The 19,144-nt window shown below is 43.5% G+C and overlaps 2 protein-coding genes across 2 annotated transcripts; both read left to right on the top strand.

The window, feature by feature from the left end:
- The first annotated feature begins 21 nt into the window (after positions 1-21).
- LOC311329785 (NEDD8-activating enzyme E1 catalytic subunit-like) lies at positions 22-6,141 on the top strand. Its single transcript, XM_084461709.1, has 18 exons — positions 22-49; positions 151-189; positions 670-793; positions 935-1,015; positions 1,197-1,279; positions 1,572-1,652; positions 1,769-1,812; positions 1,928-1,992; positions 2,113-2,268; positions 2,367-2,469; positions 4,201-4,314; positions 4,417-4,470; positions 4,561-4,597; positions 4,778-4,859; positions 5,035-5,135; positions 5,284-5,347; positions 5,438-5,492; positions 5,637-6,141. The coding sequence occupies exons 1-18, from the start codon at positions 30-32 to the stop codon at positions 5,720-5,722; spliced, it is 1,389 nt and encodes a 462-aa protein (XP_084317835.1). The 5' UTR covers positions 22-29; the 3' UTR covers positions 5,723-6,141.
- A 7,825-nt stretch (positions 6,142-13,966) lies between these two features.
- Positions 13,967-16,541, top strand: LOC311307242 (chemokine-like protein TAFA-3; the record flags this gene model as incomplete). The annotated part of the gene is made up of 5 exons (XM_084436039.1): positions 13,967-13,995; positions 14,475-14,602; positions 15,217-15,372; positions 15,640-15,764; positions 16,512-16,541. 5 exons carry the CDS (start codon positions 13,967-13,969, stop codon positions 16,539-16,541), a joined length of 468 nt encoding a protein of 155 aa, XP_084292165.1.
- Between the last annotated feature and the right edge of the window lie 2,603 nt (positions 16,542-19,144).

Here is a 19,144-nt window from a genome sequence, read left to right as displayed (position 1 = left end):
ACTCAGCGAGGACATGGAACCGTGAGAGTATGGCGGATGTTGAGGAACCGTAAGTGTCGATCAGGGGGGAAATCTTTTTGGTGCAGAATTGATCATATTTCTGCTCCAATTAACGTGTGCATGAGTCTTCTTTTATGCTCTCTTTTTTAGGGATAAGAAAAGAAGAAGAATCGAGGACCTCACTGAGAAGTTAGTGAAGAATGCCAAGCAGAGACAGGCTTGCCTTGTACATCCTGCAGTCGATACTCAATTAAATTACTCCGATAGCATACATTTCACCAGATTTGAGTGCACAAAGTCTGTCTGCAGTACGAATTTCCACACAAGCAGGCGTAAGGTTTTCTAGCTCATTGTGCTAAATCAACATACATCTCGAATATGAATGATATGAATGACAGTACGTTAACGTAAACTAGTGATTGGACAAAGACTGCTGACTAACAATAGTACAATGGTATGTTAGTCAACTAGAGATCTCCTCAAATGAAAGAAATACATAGTATTAACGTTAGCAAACTATACTTTACCTTTCCACATCGATATTTTCAAGAAGGAAAATGTTACACGTTTCAGTAATTAAGCCCATATGATATTAATGTGTTGACGTGTAAGTGATGGTTGGTAGACTACTGCAGCAGGGAACCTGTTGTCCCGTGTGCGTGTTTGCAGAATGGCTGTGGACGTCGGACATACGGACAGCACCGGTGACTGGGATGGGCGGTGGAACCACGTGAAGAAGTTCCTGGAAAGACCGGGACCGTTCACTCATCCTGACTTTGAACCGAGCACTGAGGTAAGGAAGGACTGAACATTTAAAACAAGAGCTACCTTGAAGTCATCAGTCAGCCACCCATTGACACGTAGCCTTAGCAGCATGCAACAATATGTCCTTATTTAATTACAAGCTCTTGAAGATGACATATGTTCCTTTCAGTCCCTCCAGTTCCTGTTGGAGACATGCAAGATCCTGGTGATCGGAGCTGGCGGGCTAGGGTGTGAGCTGCTCAAAAACCTGGTAAAGAGCTCATATTGGTCTGTCAGTGAAGAGTGTGTTTTTTGTTGTTTTTCTTTAGAGTATATTTAATCTGGTGCAGATTGCTCTGTTGTGGATGAATTGTGCCTGCATGTGTACACGGTTGCTATTCTGTTGTCTTTGTGGATAGGGAACTTTCTAATATGACTTTACCTTTGTCTAGGCCCTGTCTGGATTCCGACACATTCACGTAGTTGATATGGACACCATTGATATATCCAACCTCAACAGACAATTCCTTTTCAGGTTTGGAACACTTGTATTATACTGTAGTAATCTCACTAAAATAACATCATAAACGAATCATACGTACATGATACGGGTACTGCACTATTTACAATGAAAAGCTTAGCTGCGCCCAACGTGGGTCTCTAACCTATGACCCTGCGATTAAGAGTCGTACGCCCTACCCACTGAGCTAACAGGACAGCTAAAAACGAACCTGGTAGTTTTCAGATATGACTATTGTTTGTAGAGAAATCCTGCGAAATACACCTAATGTTTCTCTGTCAATGTTTCGCTTCTCTCTGCCCTGTAGACCCAAAGATGTTGGACGGCCAAAGGCAGATGTGGCGGCTGACTTCGTCAACAATCGTATCCCTGGATGTAAAGTTGTTCCGTATCCTTCTGTGCTGAATTCGCGTTTGCAAATTACTTTAAATGAAGGAAAACATTAGTGTGTACTGTATACTGAGCAGCTTTGTATTGCATTTTGTACTCAACAAAAATCCGCAGACACTTCAATAAGATTCAAGATTTTGATGAGTCTTTCTACAGACGTAAGTGTAAACTTTGGGTAGCTTATATCATGAACATATTTTTTAAGACCAGGACACGGGAATTAAGCTAGAAATGTTTACGTTTATCTAAAAGTCGTATCATCCTCCTCTGTAGAATTCCACATCATTGTTTGTGGACTAGACTCCATCATTGCCAGGCGCTGGATGAATGGTATGCTGGTATGTATCCTCCATGTAAAATGTCCTTTTTTTGTGTCGAGTTCCAACATATGAAAACTTCCGTGACTCCACCATGACATTAAACACTTGTTTGAATGCTAATACTATGTGTGCTCCCAGCTGTCGCTCCTGAGCTATGAAGACGGTGTGCTGGACCCTAGCTCCATCGTCCCTCTCATAGACGGAGGGACAGAGGGCTTCAAAGGCAACGCTCGAGTCATCCTGCCTGGCATGACCGCCTGCATCGACTGCACCCTGGAGCTGTATCCACCACAGGTACTGGACCAACCTTCCAAAAACACCTCTGTCATGTTTTTGTTTGCTCTGATTCGTTGTTTGTTTTAATTGTGTTCTATTTGCTTGTGCGTCCACAGATCAACTTTCCCATGTGCACCATTGCGTCCATGCCTCGATTGCCAGAGCATTGCATAGAGTACGCTAGAATGCTCCAGTGGCCCAAAGACAAGCCGTTCGGAGGTATGTTCCATGGATAACACTACTCTTTCCAGCTGTCGCAGATCAGCAAACAACACTGTGTTGCCTCTACTGCAGTACACTTCAGTTGTCACTCTGCATCCCTGTGTAACTGTTAATAATTGACTCTGCCCAGCGACTGCTGGCGGAGGATATATTTTCGGTCGTGTGTGTTATTTCGTTTGTTCGTTCGTTCGTTCGGTCGGTCACATAGCAGGATTATACAAAAACTACTAGAGCAATTTTCATGAAACTCGGTGGAGGGGAGTAGCATGGGCCAAGTTAGAACACATTCAATTTTGGTGCGGATCAGAATCATTGGTTGGATACACGAATTTAAAGAAAACAACATTTGCAATACTTGGACGGCTTCCTTCTATTTATATCTACTTCTCCTGCATATTTACTATATTGCTGGTGGCTGAGCGGTAATGTATCAGTCTAGCAATGAGAAGGCCCGGGTTCGGTTCCCGTGTTCAACTTTTGATATCAACTCTTTTTTTTTTTGCTGTTTACGCACAATATTGTCTTATGTTTCTATGCATGTAAAACAAAATCATATCTCATTCATGAAAAACAAATCAGATAAACACTGTTTTAGGAAAAGTTACTTTTTCTTAGCCTGAATCTTGTGGTATTAGCCTACATATAAATCATAAGCTACCTGCACAACTGGGCTGAGGTTTTGTCCCTTGAGTGTCAGGTTTCACTAACTATGTGTTCTTTTTAATTTGACTGTTGAAGCTAACGAAAAAAACAGTATTATCCGTCACATAGCAGGATTATACAAAAACTACCAGAGCGATTGGAACATCCCACGAACTTTTTTCTACTACTGTAAATGCACTCTGATATCACATGAAAAAAGACAGGGACAGTCAAACCGTGCTGCTGTCTTATATATTAATTTTTATCAACTTACACATTAATGCGCGGAAACCTGTGCTTTCTGAGCACCCTTTATAGTCTTTACTTCTGCCAGGCTTTTGCATTGCCTGGTGGCCGAGTGGTTAAGGTGTTGGTCTCATGATTTTCGGCACGGTTTCGTGCCGCGATTAAGATGTTAATCATTTTTCTTTAGAGAACGTTGGGTCTTTGTTACAATGAGGAATCAAGTCAGCTTTAGATATCATCTTAGATATCAACTTTATTTGCTGTTCAAGAAACCAATATTATCTTATGTTTCTATGCATGTAAAACCAAATAATATCTGAGGATTACATTAAAACTACCAGAACGATTTTCACGAAACTCGATGGAGGGGTGTAGCATAAGCCAACTTAGAACCCATCCAAGAGACATGGACACTGAACTATTGCCCCTCTACCCCTCCCAGAGGCATGGACACTGGGCTAGTGCCCGTCGTTTTTACCTCCCAGACGAATGACCACTGGACTTAATTTCTGTATATAGTTTTCTAACTTATGTCTTCTGTTATTGTCTGTAATGGCTGACTGAAAAAATTACACAAGTACACAAGTATGTTCAGTTGTGTTCATGCATGACCACCTCTCATGAACACCACAATCAGTTACACCACCAAAATGCTGACTCTTCAATGGTGCAAGTGTGCTATATTTATACTGAGGGGTGAGTTTAACCATTTCAACTCGATTACACCAACAAAATGCATTAATGAGCAGAGCCCTGAGCTCTCTGAGCACCCTTTCTAGTTATATCTGTGTACATGACTGTTATTGAGAGCCAAGTTGTTGTTCCCACTCTGTCCCCTAGATGGCGTGGCCTTGGATGGGGACAACCCGGCACACATCCAGTGGGTGTTCCAGAGGGCCCTGGAGAGATCAGCAGAGTTCAGCATCACCGGAGTGACGTACAGACTCACACAAGGTGAGCCCCGTCCAGATCAGGTGACCTTAGCAGAGCTGCAAGAGTTACAGTACGAACAGAGAGTTGTGGTTAATTGCATTGGATTACATGTTTGTGCTTCAGGGGTTGTGAAGAGGATCATCCCAGCGGTGGCCTCAACAAATGCTGTAATCGCTGGTATTTATAGACAATGACATCTGGTAGGCTACTTATTGTTTAGTTTGATATGTCTGTTAAGGGCTAAATTAACGTCTTTCTTCTTCATAGCTGCCTGCGCCACAGAGGTTTTCAAAATAGCATCAAGGTGAGCACTGTACATCCCTTTTTTATTTTAAAGGGCCAGTGGACATTGATCAATATTTCAGTTTCCACATCAATGTAGATGTGCCAGAGTTAGCTAATGAGCTCATCTGTAGTAGTCCCTACTAGGCAGGTTAACAGGATCCATTGATTTGTAAGATTTCTTTCTACTGTTCGTTTGTAGTGCATATATTCCTCTGAACAACTATCTGGTGTTCAACGATGCGGATGGTCTGTACACCTACACCTTTGAAGCAGAGCGAAAGGTTAGTTGTGCCCTCCGAACATACAGAGCATCATGAGCGGTAATAGTTTTGAGTGGCATTTTCTGTATTTATATATTTGTATTTGGATGGTATCGGGGTGAAAAACACTGGCCAGTGTTGAATGGGTTTTGGTCTGTACCATGATGGAGAACGACATGTTGCTCTTGTCTGACAGGAGAACTGCTCGGCGTGTAGCCAGGTGCCCCAGGATCTGCAGTTCCCTCCCTCGGCTAAACTGCAAGAGGTCCTGGACTACCTGACGGAGAACGCCTCCCTGTACGTTCTGTGTCTGTCTGCTACACCCACATTTACAAGCTGTTCATGCACATTCATGACCTCTTCTGTCCACCGAGAGAGGCTGTTCTGTTGGTGATAGAACAGAGAACTATTGTTGGAACATCTCTGTGGATCTTGTGTGTTCCAGACAAATGAAATCCCCAGCAATCACAACAACGTTGGAAGGAAAGAATAAGACGCTTTATTTACAGGTAAGATAGTGTACTAATATGGGCACAAGCCATACCAAGATTTTTAATGCAACCAGAAGTCATTAGACTAAAACCTGTTGATTTTTTCAGACTGTAGCATCCATAGAAGAAAGAACTAGACCCAACCTTTGCAAAACTTTGAAAGGTAAAATGTGGATTTTCAGTTGCAATGTACTGTGGAGCATACATCTGTGTGTTTGCGCTGACTGATGTGACTTTCCAAACCAATCCATACTGTTTACCCCACCCCTTATGCCCACATTTCTAATATGACTTCCTGTTGTTGCAGAGCTGGGATTGGCCGATGGACAGGAACTGGCAGTGGCAGACGTCACCACACCACAGACCGTCCTCTTCAAGCTGAACTTCACCTAAACCATCAACACGTTAACAACTCTACTGTACCTACTGTAGGTGGCAATAACCATTGTCTCACATAGCGGCAGAGCGGAGAATGTTGTTGTGATATTACATTAATATATTTGACACTGATATGTGAGGTAAATGTGATCGAATGTTTCTCTCTTATCGTTAAAACATGCATCTGGAAGGACTCTTTATACAGTGTTATCTGGAATCATTTGGTGAACACATTTTAATCATGTTAAATTGTTTTAGTACAGTATTTGCTCCAAATGGCTGTCTCCTTCTTCTTGTTAATGCTATGGTTTCTCTATAACATGTATAATAATGACAGGTGGGCAGTGCTACAAAAAATGTTTTTGGGGTTAAAGAAACTTGTCTTTGTCTGGAACTGTGTCCGTTGATACCACCAATAAACGTGGTCGTTTATTTGTTTTTAAGAACTTTAAAGTTACACTATTTACAGGGACAGTTACATAGAATCGGATTTACAGTAAAGTAGTTTGAACCCTATTCAGTTGTGGTCTGTGTTTGAATCAGTAGTGTCAGAGTGTCATGTCCACTAGAGGACCTATGGTATTTAAAACCATACTTTCTATTCATTGGCTGAACTGGATGGAAGTCTTCTGGGTCAGTAGTTAGTCATCTTGAGGGTTAAATAGTGAGTGCACCGTTTGGGATAGCGCCCCACTGTGTCCCCTTGGTACTGTCCATGGTGCTGAAACCTCATTGTTGTACTACTATAGCATGTGATTGGGGCTCGGTCGGGTGGGGTGCCGCGCTATTGATACCAAGGCATTAATCCTCTCAAGTGTAAGATAATGAGGTTTGCTGCAGTCCAGGAAACAGATGGTTTCTTGATTACGTTTTTTTAATGATGGGGAAAGCCGGCTTACTGACGTGCTAGGTCTTATGTGAGTGTTATGCTCATACTTGGAACAGTAATTTAACTCTGGGGGAAGGAATGAAGACGCTTTAGAAACCCTGTGTTCAAGAATCGTCTGACAGCGTTGACACCTGATACTTGTTAATAAGGGGAAACCAGTCTATTAAGGATGGAATTTAAATAGCCTACAGGTCTTGACAAAAGTGGAGCTGTCTGGATAAACGCCACGTACAATAACTAGCTGCTATAGAAGGAGGATTTCTTGGACGACTGTTTGATTTGGCTATAGGCCTATTTTGAGAGAAAGCAGAAGTCACACATCGGATCAAGAATTACTCTGGCGGGACCGGCGGGTGCTCCTCGACCATCCTGTAGGCCTACTCCTGGTAAACGTAAAAAAAGAGTAAACTTTCAACTCTGCTGAACGACCACAACTTTTCTTGGGAAGCCTATTTCGATGCTACAACGGCTTCTCGAGGACATTTGAACATGTAAAGTAGTACTTATCGAACCTTTATGATAGAGCAGGCTATTTGTATCATTAGCTTAAAAGAGTAGGAGTAAAGGGAAAATGCATGTTTAGCCTTTAGCATGTCAAGATGATATCTCCTTCTCCTCTCTCTCTCTCTCTGGACCACTGAGAGAGAGCCAGGGAGAGAGAGAGAGATGTCCTCTTCCTTCTCTCTCCTCTCTCCTGGCTCGGAGGAGGAAAATATAAAAAATAAATAAAAACTGATTTTAATAATAAAAACTGATTCTGATTCTAATTGTAAGCTATAGTGTTGCTATTAGGATATCCATGTTAGCATATAGGAGTACTGTTACTATAGTTACTGTTAGCACTTCAAACTTCCACTGTGTCATCAGATGCTGGCCCCTCTTCCCAGAGCAACCGACGTATTTTCAACCGGAGGTTTCGCGTCGCCCTGATTCAAACAGGTGTTATGCGGAATTCTGTGACCATCAGTGACCAGATCCGGTGGTCACTGATTTCCGCATGTTAATACACCGACATCTGTGATCACCGAAATGTGTGACCACCGGTCAATCCGATGGTCAATCCGATGGTCACACATTTCGGTGCGTTAATACACAGAATACAAAGTGTTAAATGCGCGAAAAAGGGAGGAGATGGGCCTTATTAGCCCTTTAGAGGTCATCTGTGGCAGGCAGATGTTCATCTCACTAGTGAGGCGTTGAGAAGTGATAGAAGGTTTCTGAAGAAACTCACAGGGCCTCCAAAAGCCCAGCGTGGCCTGTGTTGAAACCTTCAGGTGAATGGTGCCTCTGTGTGAACTACAGAGTGGCCAATGAGTATGTGGATAAGTTAATACACTTTGAAGCTTCAAAGCACCGCCACCACCACAGAAGAAGACTACCTCGGAAAAATAATTTCACTCGGACAGAACGCGTCTAAATCAGTTATTTAATGGTAGTGCCAAAAGCCAGCATTTATTAAAAATAGACCCTTTTGCTTAAAGGGCAATGCTCGTTTTTGACAACCTGGACCTTATTTACGACATATTATAAGAAGTTTGACTCACCAAAATCACTTTGGTGTAGTTCGGAGGCCTGTAGAAGAAATTTAAAATCCAGCGCGAGCCAGTATATCCATGTAATGACGGCGATCGGGGCACCGAGAATGCAGTTTCTAAAAATCTATTTTCGGCCGCTAAACGGTTGTTTTCATCAATCAGATTGAATGAATCGACAGTTGAGATTCCTCAACGCGAGCCATTGTTGTGGTTTTCAAATACGGGGTCTTTAGCACTGTAATATGATCTTTACACGCCTTTCCCCACTTGCTCCAGCACGCATGCGCACAGGCCAGCGCGCAGACTGGCTATTCTCCGGCTCACATTCTCTGCGCTACGATCGTTGTTGGTGCCGAGAATATTGTCGTCGTCATTCGTCAGCAACAATCCGATCGTAGCGCAGAGAAAGTAAGTGAAGTCTCATGTTTATCTGAAAAATCATTTTTGAATGATTTTTCAAGATGTCCATCCACATACATTGTATGACCAAAACGGTGGTAGAGCAATTATCAACTTTCTCGAAAATGCTAGTTCTGTCAACGTTTTGATCTGAATCATTGTATGATCATAAGTAACCTTAAAACAGGGCTAAACATGCATTTCCCCTTTACTACTCCTTTAATACGCGGGGGTTAGTAGTCAAGACTTTGGGGTCGTGTTTCAGACAATCTTTGAGAATCAGAATCAGTTTTACTGCCAGGTAGTTTTTACACTGTACTATGAATTTGTTTTGGTCAGTTGGTGCATAACCTGATATATGTCGGTGTATTAACATGCGGAAATCAATGACCACCGGATCTGGTCACTGATGGTCACAGAATTCCGCATAACACCTGGTTGAATCAGAGCGACGCGAAACCTCCGGTTGAAAATACGTCGGTTGCTCTGGGAAGAGGGGCCAGCAGCTGATGACAGTGGAAGTTTGAAGTGCTAACAGTAACTATAGTAACAGTACTCCTATATGCCAACATGGATATCTTATCTTATCTTATCACTATAGCTTACAATTAGAATCAGAATCAGTTTTTATTATAAAAAAAAATCTTTTATTTAGTTTTTATAATTTGCCACCACCACCGCCTCCTCCTCCGAGCCAGGGAAGAGGAGAGAGAGAGAAGAGGACATCTCTCTCTCTCTCCCTGACTCTCTCTCAGTGGTCCAGAGAGAGAGGGAGAGGAGAAGGAGATACCATCTTGACATCTCCTCCCCCCACCCTCTCTGGCCAGAGAGACGGAGAGAGAGAGAGAGAGGAGGAGATATCAATCTGACATCTCCTCCTCCTCTCTCTCTCTCTCTGGCCCACGAGAGAGAGCCAGGGAGAGAGAGGGAGAGGGAGATGCCCCCCTCTCAGATGCCCCCCTCTCTCTCTCTCTCTGGCTGCTCCTCCTCTGTCGCTCTCTGGCTTTTATACACCTCCTGGCCCACGTCACAAGGGCGCTCTGTGACGTCACGGTTTGCAAGGCTCTTTTGACAAAACCACCAACTTTGTGTGTCATAGCGTTCTAAAATCACTGTAAATCACTTGATTGGCACTTTCAGACAGGTGTGATGAAGGTGCTATTGCAAATTAAACCATGGTCGGAACAACAAAAGACTGAGCTGTGGAGCTTACCCACGCTGCATATCTCAATAAAGGCTTTGTTGCAATATTAGCTGGCTTATTCTAGCAGCCGATTCTAGCAGCCCAGCGTTCCGTTCATAACAACGCAGGCGCCTTCACGAGTATCCTGGATTTGGCGTTAATATTATAATAATATTCTCTCGTTCAAAATAAAGCAACTGCCAAAAGTTAAAAAGTCTTTTTTGAGATGTGCCGCTAGGGCGTAGGTAGGCTCCCCCTGGTCCAGGGCGATATCCTACAGATAACGTCGTTACTCTCAATGCAATTTACCTATGAATGCGCTTCCTCGGCCCGCTCGTCCGAGTCTACAGACAAAACCGTTTCGTTAATCACCAAAGTAAACACATCGTTGGAAAGATGAAAGCCTTTTCTCCGAGGTCGCTACAGTTTGTAGTCCCCCACCTTTCAAATAAAAGGCAAATTTGTACACTTAAATGGCTAATATCCACAGCGCATCGACTGTCTTCTTCTACCGGCGATTCGGCGCTCTCTGCTTTGTTTAGCCTACTCACTGCTGCCGCCTATGTTGGGGATGATGCATTACATTACATTACATTATTTACATGTTTTATTTACATGTTTTAAATTTTAACATTTGCCATAGTTAATAATTCAGTGTAAATGTTCTCCCGCTAATCAGATACCTCAACGCGAGTCTCTCAACACCATTTAAGATGTAATGCAAATGTAAATCTTTAGTGTTAATATTAACTGTAAATTAGAAATTACACACAAAACAGACATGCAGGATTGCTCCTCATTATTACAATTCTGTAACTATGACTTTTTTTTAAAACCTAAGTAATTTACAAATGTTCTGACCACTGTGACAAATGTAGCCTACATTTCCAATAAAGTCAGGGTAGGACTGTAATGTAACAGCATTGTCACGTCATTTAATCACATCGTAGTTACGTATTTCACCAGCAGTGAGGGCTACGTTGCCGTACAGTCTCCCCGAGGTCGGTTATTTGGGTTATTTTGCGACTGTATAGACACGTGTCAGCTAGGTCCGCTGTTGGTACCGTCGAGTTACCAAACCACGACCAATGTGTCCCGTCGGCTTTACGTACTGTGCTAGTAGGGGTAGGCCAAGCCCCCAGGATTCGAAATCTAAAGTGAAGGCCTATTGAACCGCGCCATCTTGGCTAGATTTGTAGTCACTTGGCTATTTCCGGTGACTTTTGACTTGCGCAGTTGAGCTTCTCTGGCCGACGCGCGTCCACGAAAAAGTTCACATTTATCTGAAATGTAGACGCGCGTTCCCGGCTCTCTCGGCTCTCCCCGCTTTGATTTAGCAATGAAAACCGGCTTGCTTATTAACCTGTTTTTGTCAAATATATCCATTGGAGAAATTATTTTTTCATCCAGGCATCTTAGTTTTAACAGGTTAAATATAACTGAACATGTTTCGTTTGCTAGTAGATGGTATTCATTCCGTTCGCGATAACGTTATTGCAGCCAGGCTAAATTCCTCCAGGGAGCCAGTGACCGGCGAGTTGAAGAGCTTCACTCCCCGCCAGCAGGAGCTTTGGCCGCGGCTACCGCATCTCGGATAACCCGCCGAGTTCGTGGCTGCTATTTCACATTCGCCCTTGATCAATCCCAATACCGATCCATGGTAATAATGAATCAATCGTTCAGATCAGATCGGCAGTGCTGCATGCATGTTACAACATCATTGTTAGCTTTATTAACATAACCATAGCCTACATTTATCTCTCTAACGTTAGGCTATCCATCTTACACCAGTCGGCCATTCGATAGCTGGAAGCGGTCAACGCCAACGTTGACTGAAAACACCCAAACTCAGTGTATCGTTTCATCTTCATGCTACACATCAACTCCTTTACATTGTATGTGAATAAATTCCTGTCATTCTAAAAATATCCCATTTCTGTCCATTCCTGGAAAAGGCTAATAATTGCTGTCAAATGATCACTCCAGTTTATCACCGTATCCCACTACCATTTCAACTATGCACAGGAGGTTGTCTTGTGGTCATTTTCATTAAAAAATGATTAGCCTGATCAGTTTGTTGTATGTATTAAGCCCTTTTTGAGCGGTATGCTTGTATTAATAGCTTATAGCTTGCCATACTCACCAACCTTGGGACCTCAGAAATAGGGAGCATTTCCAAACCAAATTGCGGGGGGGGGGGTGGGGGGGGGGCATTAAAAGCATTACAAATTAGACATTAAAAGCATTAAAACGAAATGTGAAACAGCATGACAACATACATATTCCTTGATTATTTGTATGCTGTGTTGTCCCGTCTGAGTTTGTCCTGTTCGTGATTGGTCTCGTGTTCCCACTCGATAGGCTTGCACCTTGACGTTGGTGAGTGGGCTTTAAACCAAGACGGGCCTTTGTGTATGTGTGTATGTATGTGGTTTGTGTTTTGTGTGTCATATTCTATTATTGAAATGTAATAACAGAAACAGTGTGCCTCCTCTAATCCTCACAGCTCAAGCCATTTTTAGGAGACCAGTTCACACCTCAACCAGACCTGCTGCGGTTTAGGACCTGCTTTAAGCCCTTTTTTGTGGTGTCCGTTTTCTGTGTTCTGTGTCAAGTAAGCCAACCCACCTTCAATGCAGTGTAGCCTCCACATTTGAATGGTTACAGCAGTCTTGTCGTCTACAAGCAACAGTCTCTGGCTTTGCATGGCAATTTATGTAGTATCATCCGAGTTCTACAAATGCTGTACTTTTTTGTACAGTAAGTAACCCCTCAATTATTCAATTTTACTGGGGAGCAGTGACCATAGCCTACTTGCCAACCCTCCTGACTTCCGCGGGAGATTCATAAATTTGAACTAGGTTGTGTAGTAGATAGGCTACAATAAATTAGGACAGATGCACATTTACTGAACAGCACAGACAAAAGTCGGACATTAAAAACAATTGCTCCATACACACATATATATATATATAATGTTTCACATTTCGTTTTAATGCTTTTAATGTCTAATTTGTAATGCTTTTAATGCCCCCCCCCCCCCCCCGCAATTTGGTTTGGAAATGCTCCCTATTTCTGAGGTCCCAAGGTTGGTGAGTATGGCAAGCTATAAGCTATTAATACAAGCATACCGCTCAAAAAGGGCTTAATACATACAACAAACTGATCAGGCTAATCATTTTTTAATGAAAATGACCACAAGACAACCTCCTGTGCATAGTTGAAATGGTAGTGGGATACGGTGATAAACTGGAGTGATCATTTGACAGCAATTATTAGCCTTTTCCAGGAATGGACAGAAATGGGATATTTTTAGAATAACAGGAATTTATTCACATACAATGTAAAGGAGTTGATGTGTAGCATGAAGATGAAACGATACACTGAGTTTGGGTGTTTTCAGTCAACGTTGGCGTTGACCGCTTCCAGCTATCGAATGGCCGACTGGTGTAAGATGGATAGCCTAACGTTAGAGAGATAAATGTAGGCTATGGTTATGTTAATAAAGCTAACAATGATGTTGTAACATGCATGCAGCACTGCCGATCTGATCTGAACGATTGATTCATTATTACCATGGATCGGTATTGGGATTGATCAAGGGCGAGTGTGAAATAGCAGCCACGAACTCGGCGGGTTATCCGAGATGCGGTAGCCGCGGCAAAAGCTCCTGCTGGCGGGGAGTGAAGCTCTTCAACTCGCCGGTCACTGGCTCCCTGGAGGAATTTAGCCTGGCTGCAATAACGTTATCGCGAACGGAATGAATACCATCTACTAGCAAACGAAACATGTTCAGTTATATTTAACCTGTTAAAACTAAGATGCCTGGATGAAAAAATAATTTCTCCAATTGATATATTTGACAAAAACAGGTTAATATGCAAGCCGGTTTTCATTGCTAAATCAAAGCGGGGAGAGCCGAGAGAGCCGGGAACGTGCGTCTACATTTCAGATAAATGTGAACTTTTTCGTGGACGCGCGTCGGCCAGAGAAGCTCAACTGCGCAAGTCAAAAGTCACCGGAAGGCCAGAAAAGCACAACTGCGCAAGTACAAAAGTCACCGGAAATAGTCAAATGACTACAAATTTGCCAAGATGGCGCGGTTCAATAGGGCTTCATTGTTGATAGCGGCCAGTGAATGGAGTGGCTGTATCCAGTTCTATTAATACATCCATGGGGTAGGCCTACTACAACATTAGACAGGGTGTAGGGACTGGGCGGGACAGTGCAAAGACAGGACAGTAACCTGACTAATGTCACCCGCTCTGAATGATGGGCTAAGGTATTTTATATCGGGGAGATTTGATAAGAGTGAGAACAGTATGTGACATGTCAGGCTCCACTCCATGATACACTATAAGTGTCTTCCTCAACAGGTTTAAGATCTTGTTGAAGATCGTGGGTCAATTATCTTATAGCTTGTTTCTGATGTCTTTGTGTCCTCTCTAGTTTTATTTGTTAAATAATTGCAATGTAGTGTCAAATAAATCCTCGTCCTGCTTTTCTGTGCCTGCTGGGGACATTTGCTGTGGTTGTGAGGGTGACATGAGTCAGGTAATGGTGGTTTAGAACAGACGGAGAAGTAGGCCTAGTAGAACCACTGGGAGGCAGCAATCCTGTATAACAAGACTGTCCTGTAGGCTACTCTGTACATTTTACAATAATGAGTGCATTAGACTTTAATATAAGCTAGGCTCGCTCTACAGTATGATAATAGAGCCCCGTTTTGATATGAGCGTCCATTTGTCTGTGTCTTTGCAGGCCGGGCGGGATGATAATGTGCTGTGTGAGGCTTCGGTCGCTACGCTGGCTCCTCCCGCTGATATGTATAGCAGTCCTCTACAGCCGACCAGTGTCCGCTGGCAACCAAAGCTCTGGAGGACAGACGGGTAGGTGCCAGTCAGACCAGTCAAACCAGTCTGCTCTCTAACCCCCAGTGACTCGTTATGACACCTGGCCACCAGTAGGCTACAGACTGTAGTCTCCTAGGAGCCCAGCAGGCCAGCACTAACAACGTAAAAAGAGGTGCTTGTGGTCTGCCCGCGACACAGTAGTACGATGTAGTAGGCTACAGAGTAGTACTATTAATATTTAATAACTTAAGACACAATACCACAGATAACTTCTGACCACTGTGAAAGAAATATTAGCTACTGTTAGCTGTCTATCGTTCTGTCTACTCATGCTACCCATTGAGGTCTCTGTGATGCCGCACGTGTCCACACGGTGGTGCTGCTGCCTCAGAAACAGACTGGGCACGACCACGGCAGGGGGTGTGGAGTAGCCTACAACCTTGGTGGACGAGCTCCACTGAGGCGGAGAGAGAGGAGGATTCATCTTTAAATGTTAATTTTGTATTATTCCGTAAAAGAGAAGGTCAATATTGGTTATATTTTAAGGAAAGTATTTTAAATTGTTATAAGCCTTCAAACTGCCACTCACGCAAACACCCATCCACTCTCCTGAACCCCTAACCCCTGACCGTGAACCCTGGCCTCCTCAGGCTCCTCCCAGGAGATGACCGGTAGCTGTGAGGTGGTGACTGCCCGGCGCTGCTGCAACATGAACAAGATCGAGGAGCGTTCTCAGACGGTCAAGTGTTCCTGCTTCTCCGGTCAGGTGGCCGGGACCACCAGGGCTCGGCCCTCCTGTGTAGAAGGTTGGGAGGAAACCCCAGGCTCAGTCCTAGTTTTAGTAGACAGTCTCATCTACATTCATTAAAACTCTGTACTTTAATATAGTTTGTTATTATTCTCTTTTTTTGCTGCTGTCTATCATTCTAAATCTGGGATTTATTTACATGAGAGGTGTCAAAGACAATCCCAGAATGACGGCAGACCACAGACATGACCTCGACCTTCAGGTCAGCATGCGCCTGGAACAGGAGCGACTGCCTCTCTCTGCTGTGTGTCCCATCTCTCCCCAGCGTCCATCGTGCGCCAGAGGTGGTGGTGCGCGATGGAGCCGTGTCTGGAAGGAGAGGAGTGCAGAGTTCTCCCCGACCTCACCGGCTGGTCCTGCGTCTACGGGAACAAGGTCAAGACCACCAAGGTGAGGGCGCGGCGGTGGGCGGGCTCAGGCGGAGAGACGAGCCAATCAGACGCAATCAAGCTGTGTTCACACGTCACACCACAACTGTACCGATCCAGGCAGTCGAACCAGCCGAGTTAAGATAAAATAAGATAATCCCTTTAGTCCCACAAGGGGAAACCGCAATGTTACAGCAGCAAAGTGGATTAGAGTAGGAAAAAAAGACAGCATGAGTAAAGATAAAAAATTAACACAAGTTTATGTTCCCCCATATGACAGGGCCCCTGTCTCTGGATATAATACTATATTTTTCCCATAGGAAACAATGTAAGAGTTAATTATAGAGGTTCATATAGTGAAAATAAGTGTAAACACACTGGAGTTGACATTCTTTCTCTTCATCCTCCCTCTCACCCTGTCTTTCCTATCTGATGTCTCTGTCTTGTGTTTACTCATCTACCGTATCTAATTCAAGAATGGAATGACAGACTTTGTACGTGCAGTGCTCATCATCACATGATCAGACAGTCTTTGCTATAAGCTACACTTTGATGTTGAAAGATCCCGCTATCAAAGAATAATCATTCCTCCCAAAGGCGGCATCAACACTATTGCTCTCCACCGCGCGCGCAGAGGGCTAAACTAGCTTAACTCTGTAATCTTGTGAACCACTGGGTCCAAGAAGGACAAACATGAAATTAGACTTTTTTAGATACAGAGGCCTAAAAGCAGTGTGATTAAATCTTGATGGCCCCTACTCGCCTGCAGTATGGTCCAACAGCCTTCTTCCTCCTATAGGGCTCCTTTGGCTGTAGCCAAATGAAACTGAATGTTTGATCAACAGATCTTTTGAGAGTTGCTTCACAGAGAATGGGGAAAATAACTTGAACATAGATTGCATAACCTGCAGCTTTTAATCAAATACTGCAAGGGGACAAAATTCAGTTAGTCTATCATCTATTCAGCTAATATTAGCTACACCCTGGATTTCAATTGAAACGACATTAATAATTAGACAGCAATCCCTGAAAACAGAGGGTTAGGAGCCAGGCTTGTATTATTGTGCTCTATGGTCTATATATACTGCTATTTTTAGGTGGCTCGGTAGCAAGAGGCCAACTCAGTCTTCTCCAGTCTACCATCCCACCTGAGCAGCCCTCCTTGAAGACACCTGCCATCCCAGAAGACACCTGCCAACCTGCTCTCTGGAGGAAAACATTCACTGAGGGAGGCTGGAAATCAGCTGAAAGAAATAACCAACTCAAGGGATTTGTTGACATTTTTGTATGTACAGTATATGCCAATTTTCTTTGTAAAAAAAATGTGGGTTGACATTTTCAGTGAGATTATAAAGAATTATGTGGACTGCAGTTGATCTGGGACCTTTGAGTGAATGTTGAGACAACCAGCCCCAGTCCTCCTAACTGAGATGAATGTTCTCTGTGGAGCGCTGGAAATACTCTGTGATTCAGTGACTGGTGAATACTGGGCAGTTTGTAATGCATTATATCAGAGTTTGGAAGGACACACTGGCAAAGTTGGGGATTTTCAAGATGCGGTATTTGAATTTTACAGCATGTGTACCCAACAATGTCCTTTTATGAAGGATGATAGGATCGGGATATACCTAGAATTCTCCAACACACACACACACATGCACACGCAGATATGCGTGCGGACACACACACACACGCACAGATACGCGTGCGGACACACGCACACACACAGCTTTCATCTCTGCAGGTTAGACAAGCCACCACCTGCAATGGAATGTAAATAAACAAGGAACTTTGATGCAAAACAAGGGCTGTTTGAAATGCTAATCACCAGACGAGGAGAGGACCCTTCACTGACGAGAGTATTTATATTATGCCTTTGTTAGTCTTTCTGAAGTCCTGTGGAGAGGGTCTCAGTATTAGTAGTAATGAGAGGAAACGGCACAGAATCATCTGTGCCTTGAAGCAAATTGTCGCTACAAGCAAAATTGTAGATGTTTACTGTGTGGTTAGTCTCTCATCCCTTCTCTCTTCTGAACGCTTTTGGTCCTTTGTGTAGAGCCACAATAATTGCCATTCCTATGTTTATCCTGTAGGCTAAGCGTTGCCAGCTTTTGTATATTTTGTGATCACATTGCAGAAAAGTGGTGGTGATGAATGCAGAATGACAGTGATGAAAGACAACTCCTGCCCGTCCCAGCATGACAGCTCATCTCATCACGTGTGACAAGCACACAATTGACAGATTGCAGCTTCACTTCGAACCATTTTTGACAATGATCCAAGACAGTTGAAGTAATGAGCTGCAGAGCAAATTTCAGCTCTGAAAGGGAGTGATTTTCTTTCTTTTGTCGGATGGGTGTGTATGCGGACGAGCGCATACACTCTCGCATGCACACTTGCATGCATGTGTGATTGTACTACGTGTGTGTATGTATGTATGTAGGTATGTATGTATGCATTGTGCACCATTGAGCCCCCCACCAGGAATAATTAAAGTACCTACTATTTTAATTATCCCCAGGGGCAAATTACATATTACACAGTGTGTATGTATGTGGGTGAGGAATTAAATCACTTTCACAGTGCAGGCAAGTACTGCAGGCTTCTTGGTTCAATAGACTGAATGAAATTTGGTCATGGCTCAAAGGTTTACTGCGTTTGTTCAATTTGTCTTGTCAATATGCACACTGTTTGTAATATAAATGACTCTTAACATCATTAAAACGTGACTGAACAATTATGTTTCTATGAATAAACATTAAGTAAACAAATAATGCAACCTTCTGTCTATCTGTAGTGGATTACTAATGCACAGATTCCTGCTTTGTAGCTGCCTAGCACAGTCAATGACACCCCAGAGTTTAACCCTAGAACTGAAGCCAGGCAGATCGCTGGCATCAGCACTAATGGACCAGTAACACTGAGCTGTACTGTACCACGTACGCTGAGGAAATGCTGGACCGAAAAGCAGAATACATGACAACGTTCTGAAGCCAATCTGCACGTCTCCCCGTGAGACTAGTCCCATGGGGTTTCAGACGGAAATGATGTCAACATTTTCTTATCAGTAGACACATGGGAACAGGGCTTCAGTCACAGGTTGGATCTGAGATGCAATTGCATTTAGTTTTGTCCAGATAGACTAACTGAAAACTTGCATTATGGGTGATTTACTGTTAGTATCCATTTAAGTCAAACCTGGTGAGCTGGGTTACAGCGGAGGAAATCACACCCGGCCAGACACCACAGCTGGGGAGACGAGACCCAGACAATGTGTTCACTTCACTTTGCGCTTCACACACACACACAGGCAGACCCAGATAATGTGCTCACTTCACTTCACACACACACACAGTTGGGCAGAGACTGCTCACTTCACACACACACACACACACACATACA

This window comes from Borostomias antarcticus (assembly GCF_949987555.1).
Source record: "Borostomias antarcticus genome assembly, chromosome: 3".
NCBI classification, from domain to species: Eukaryota; Metazoa; Chordata; class Actinopteri; order Stomiiformes; family Stomiidae; genus Borostomias; species Borostomias antarcticus.
This window is presented reverse-complemented; position numbering and strand designations above follow the sequence as displayed.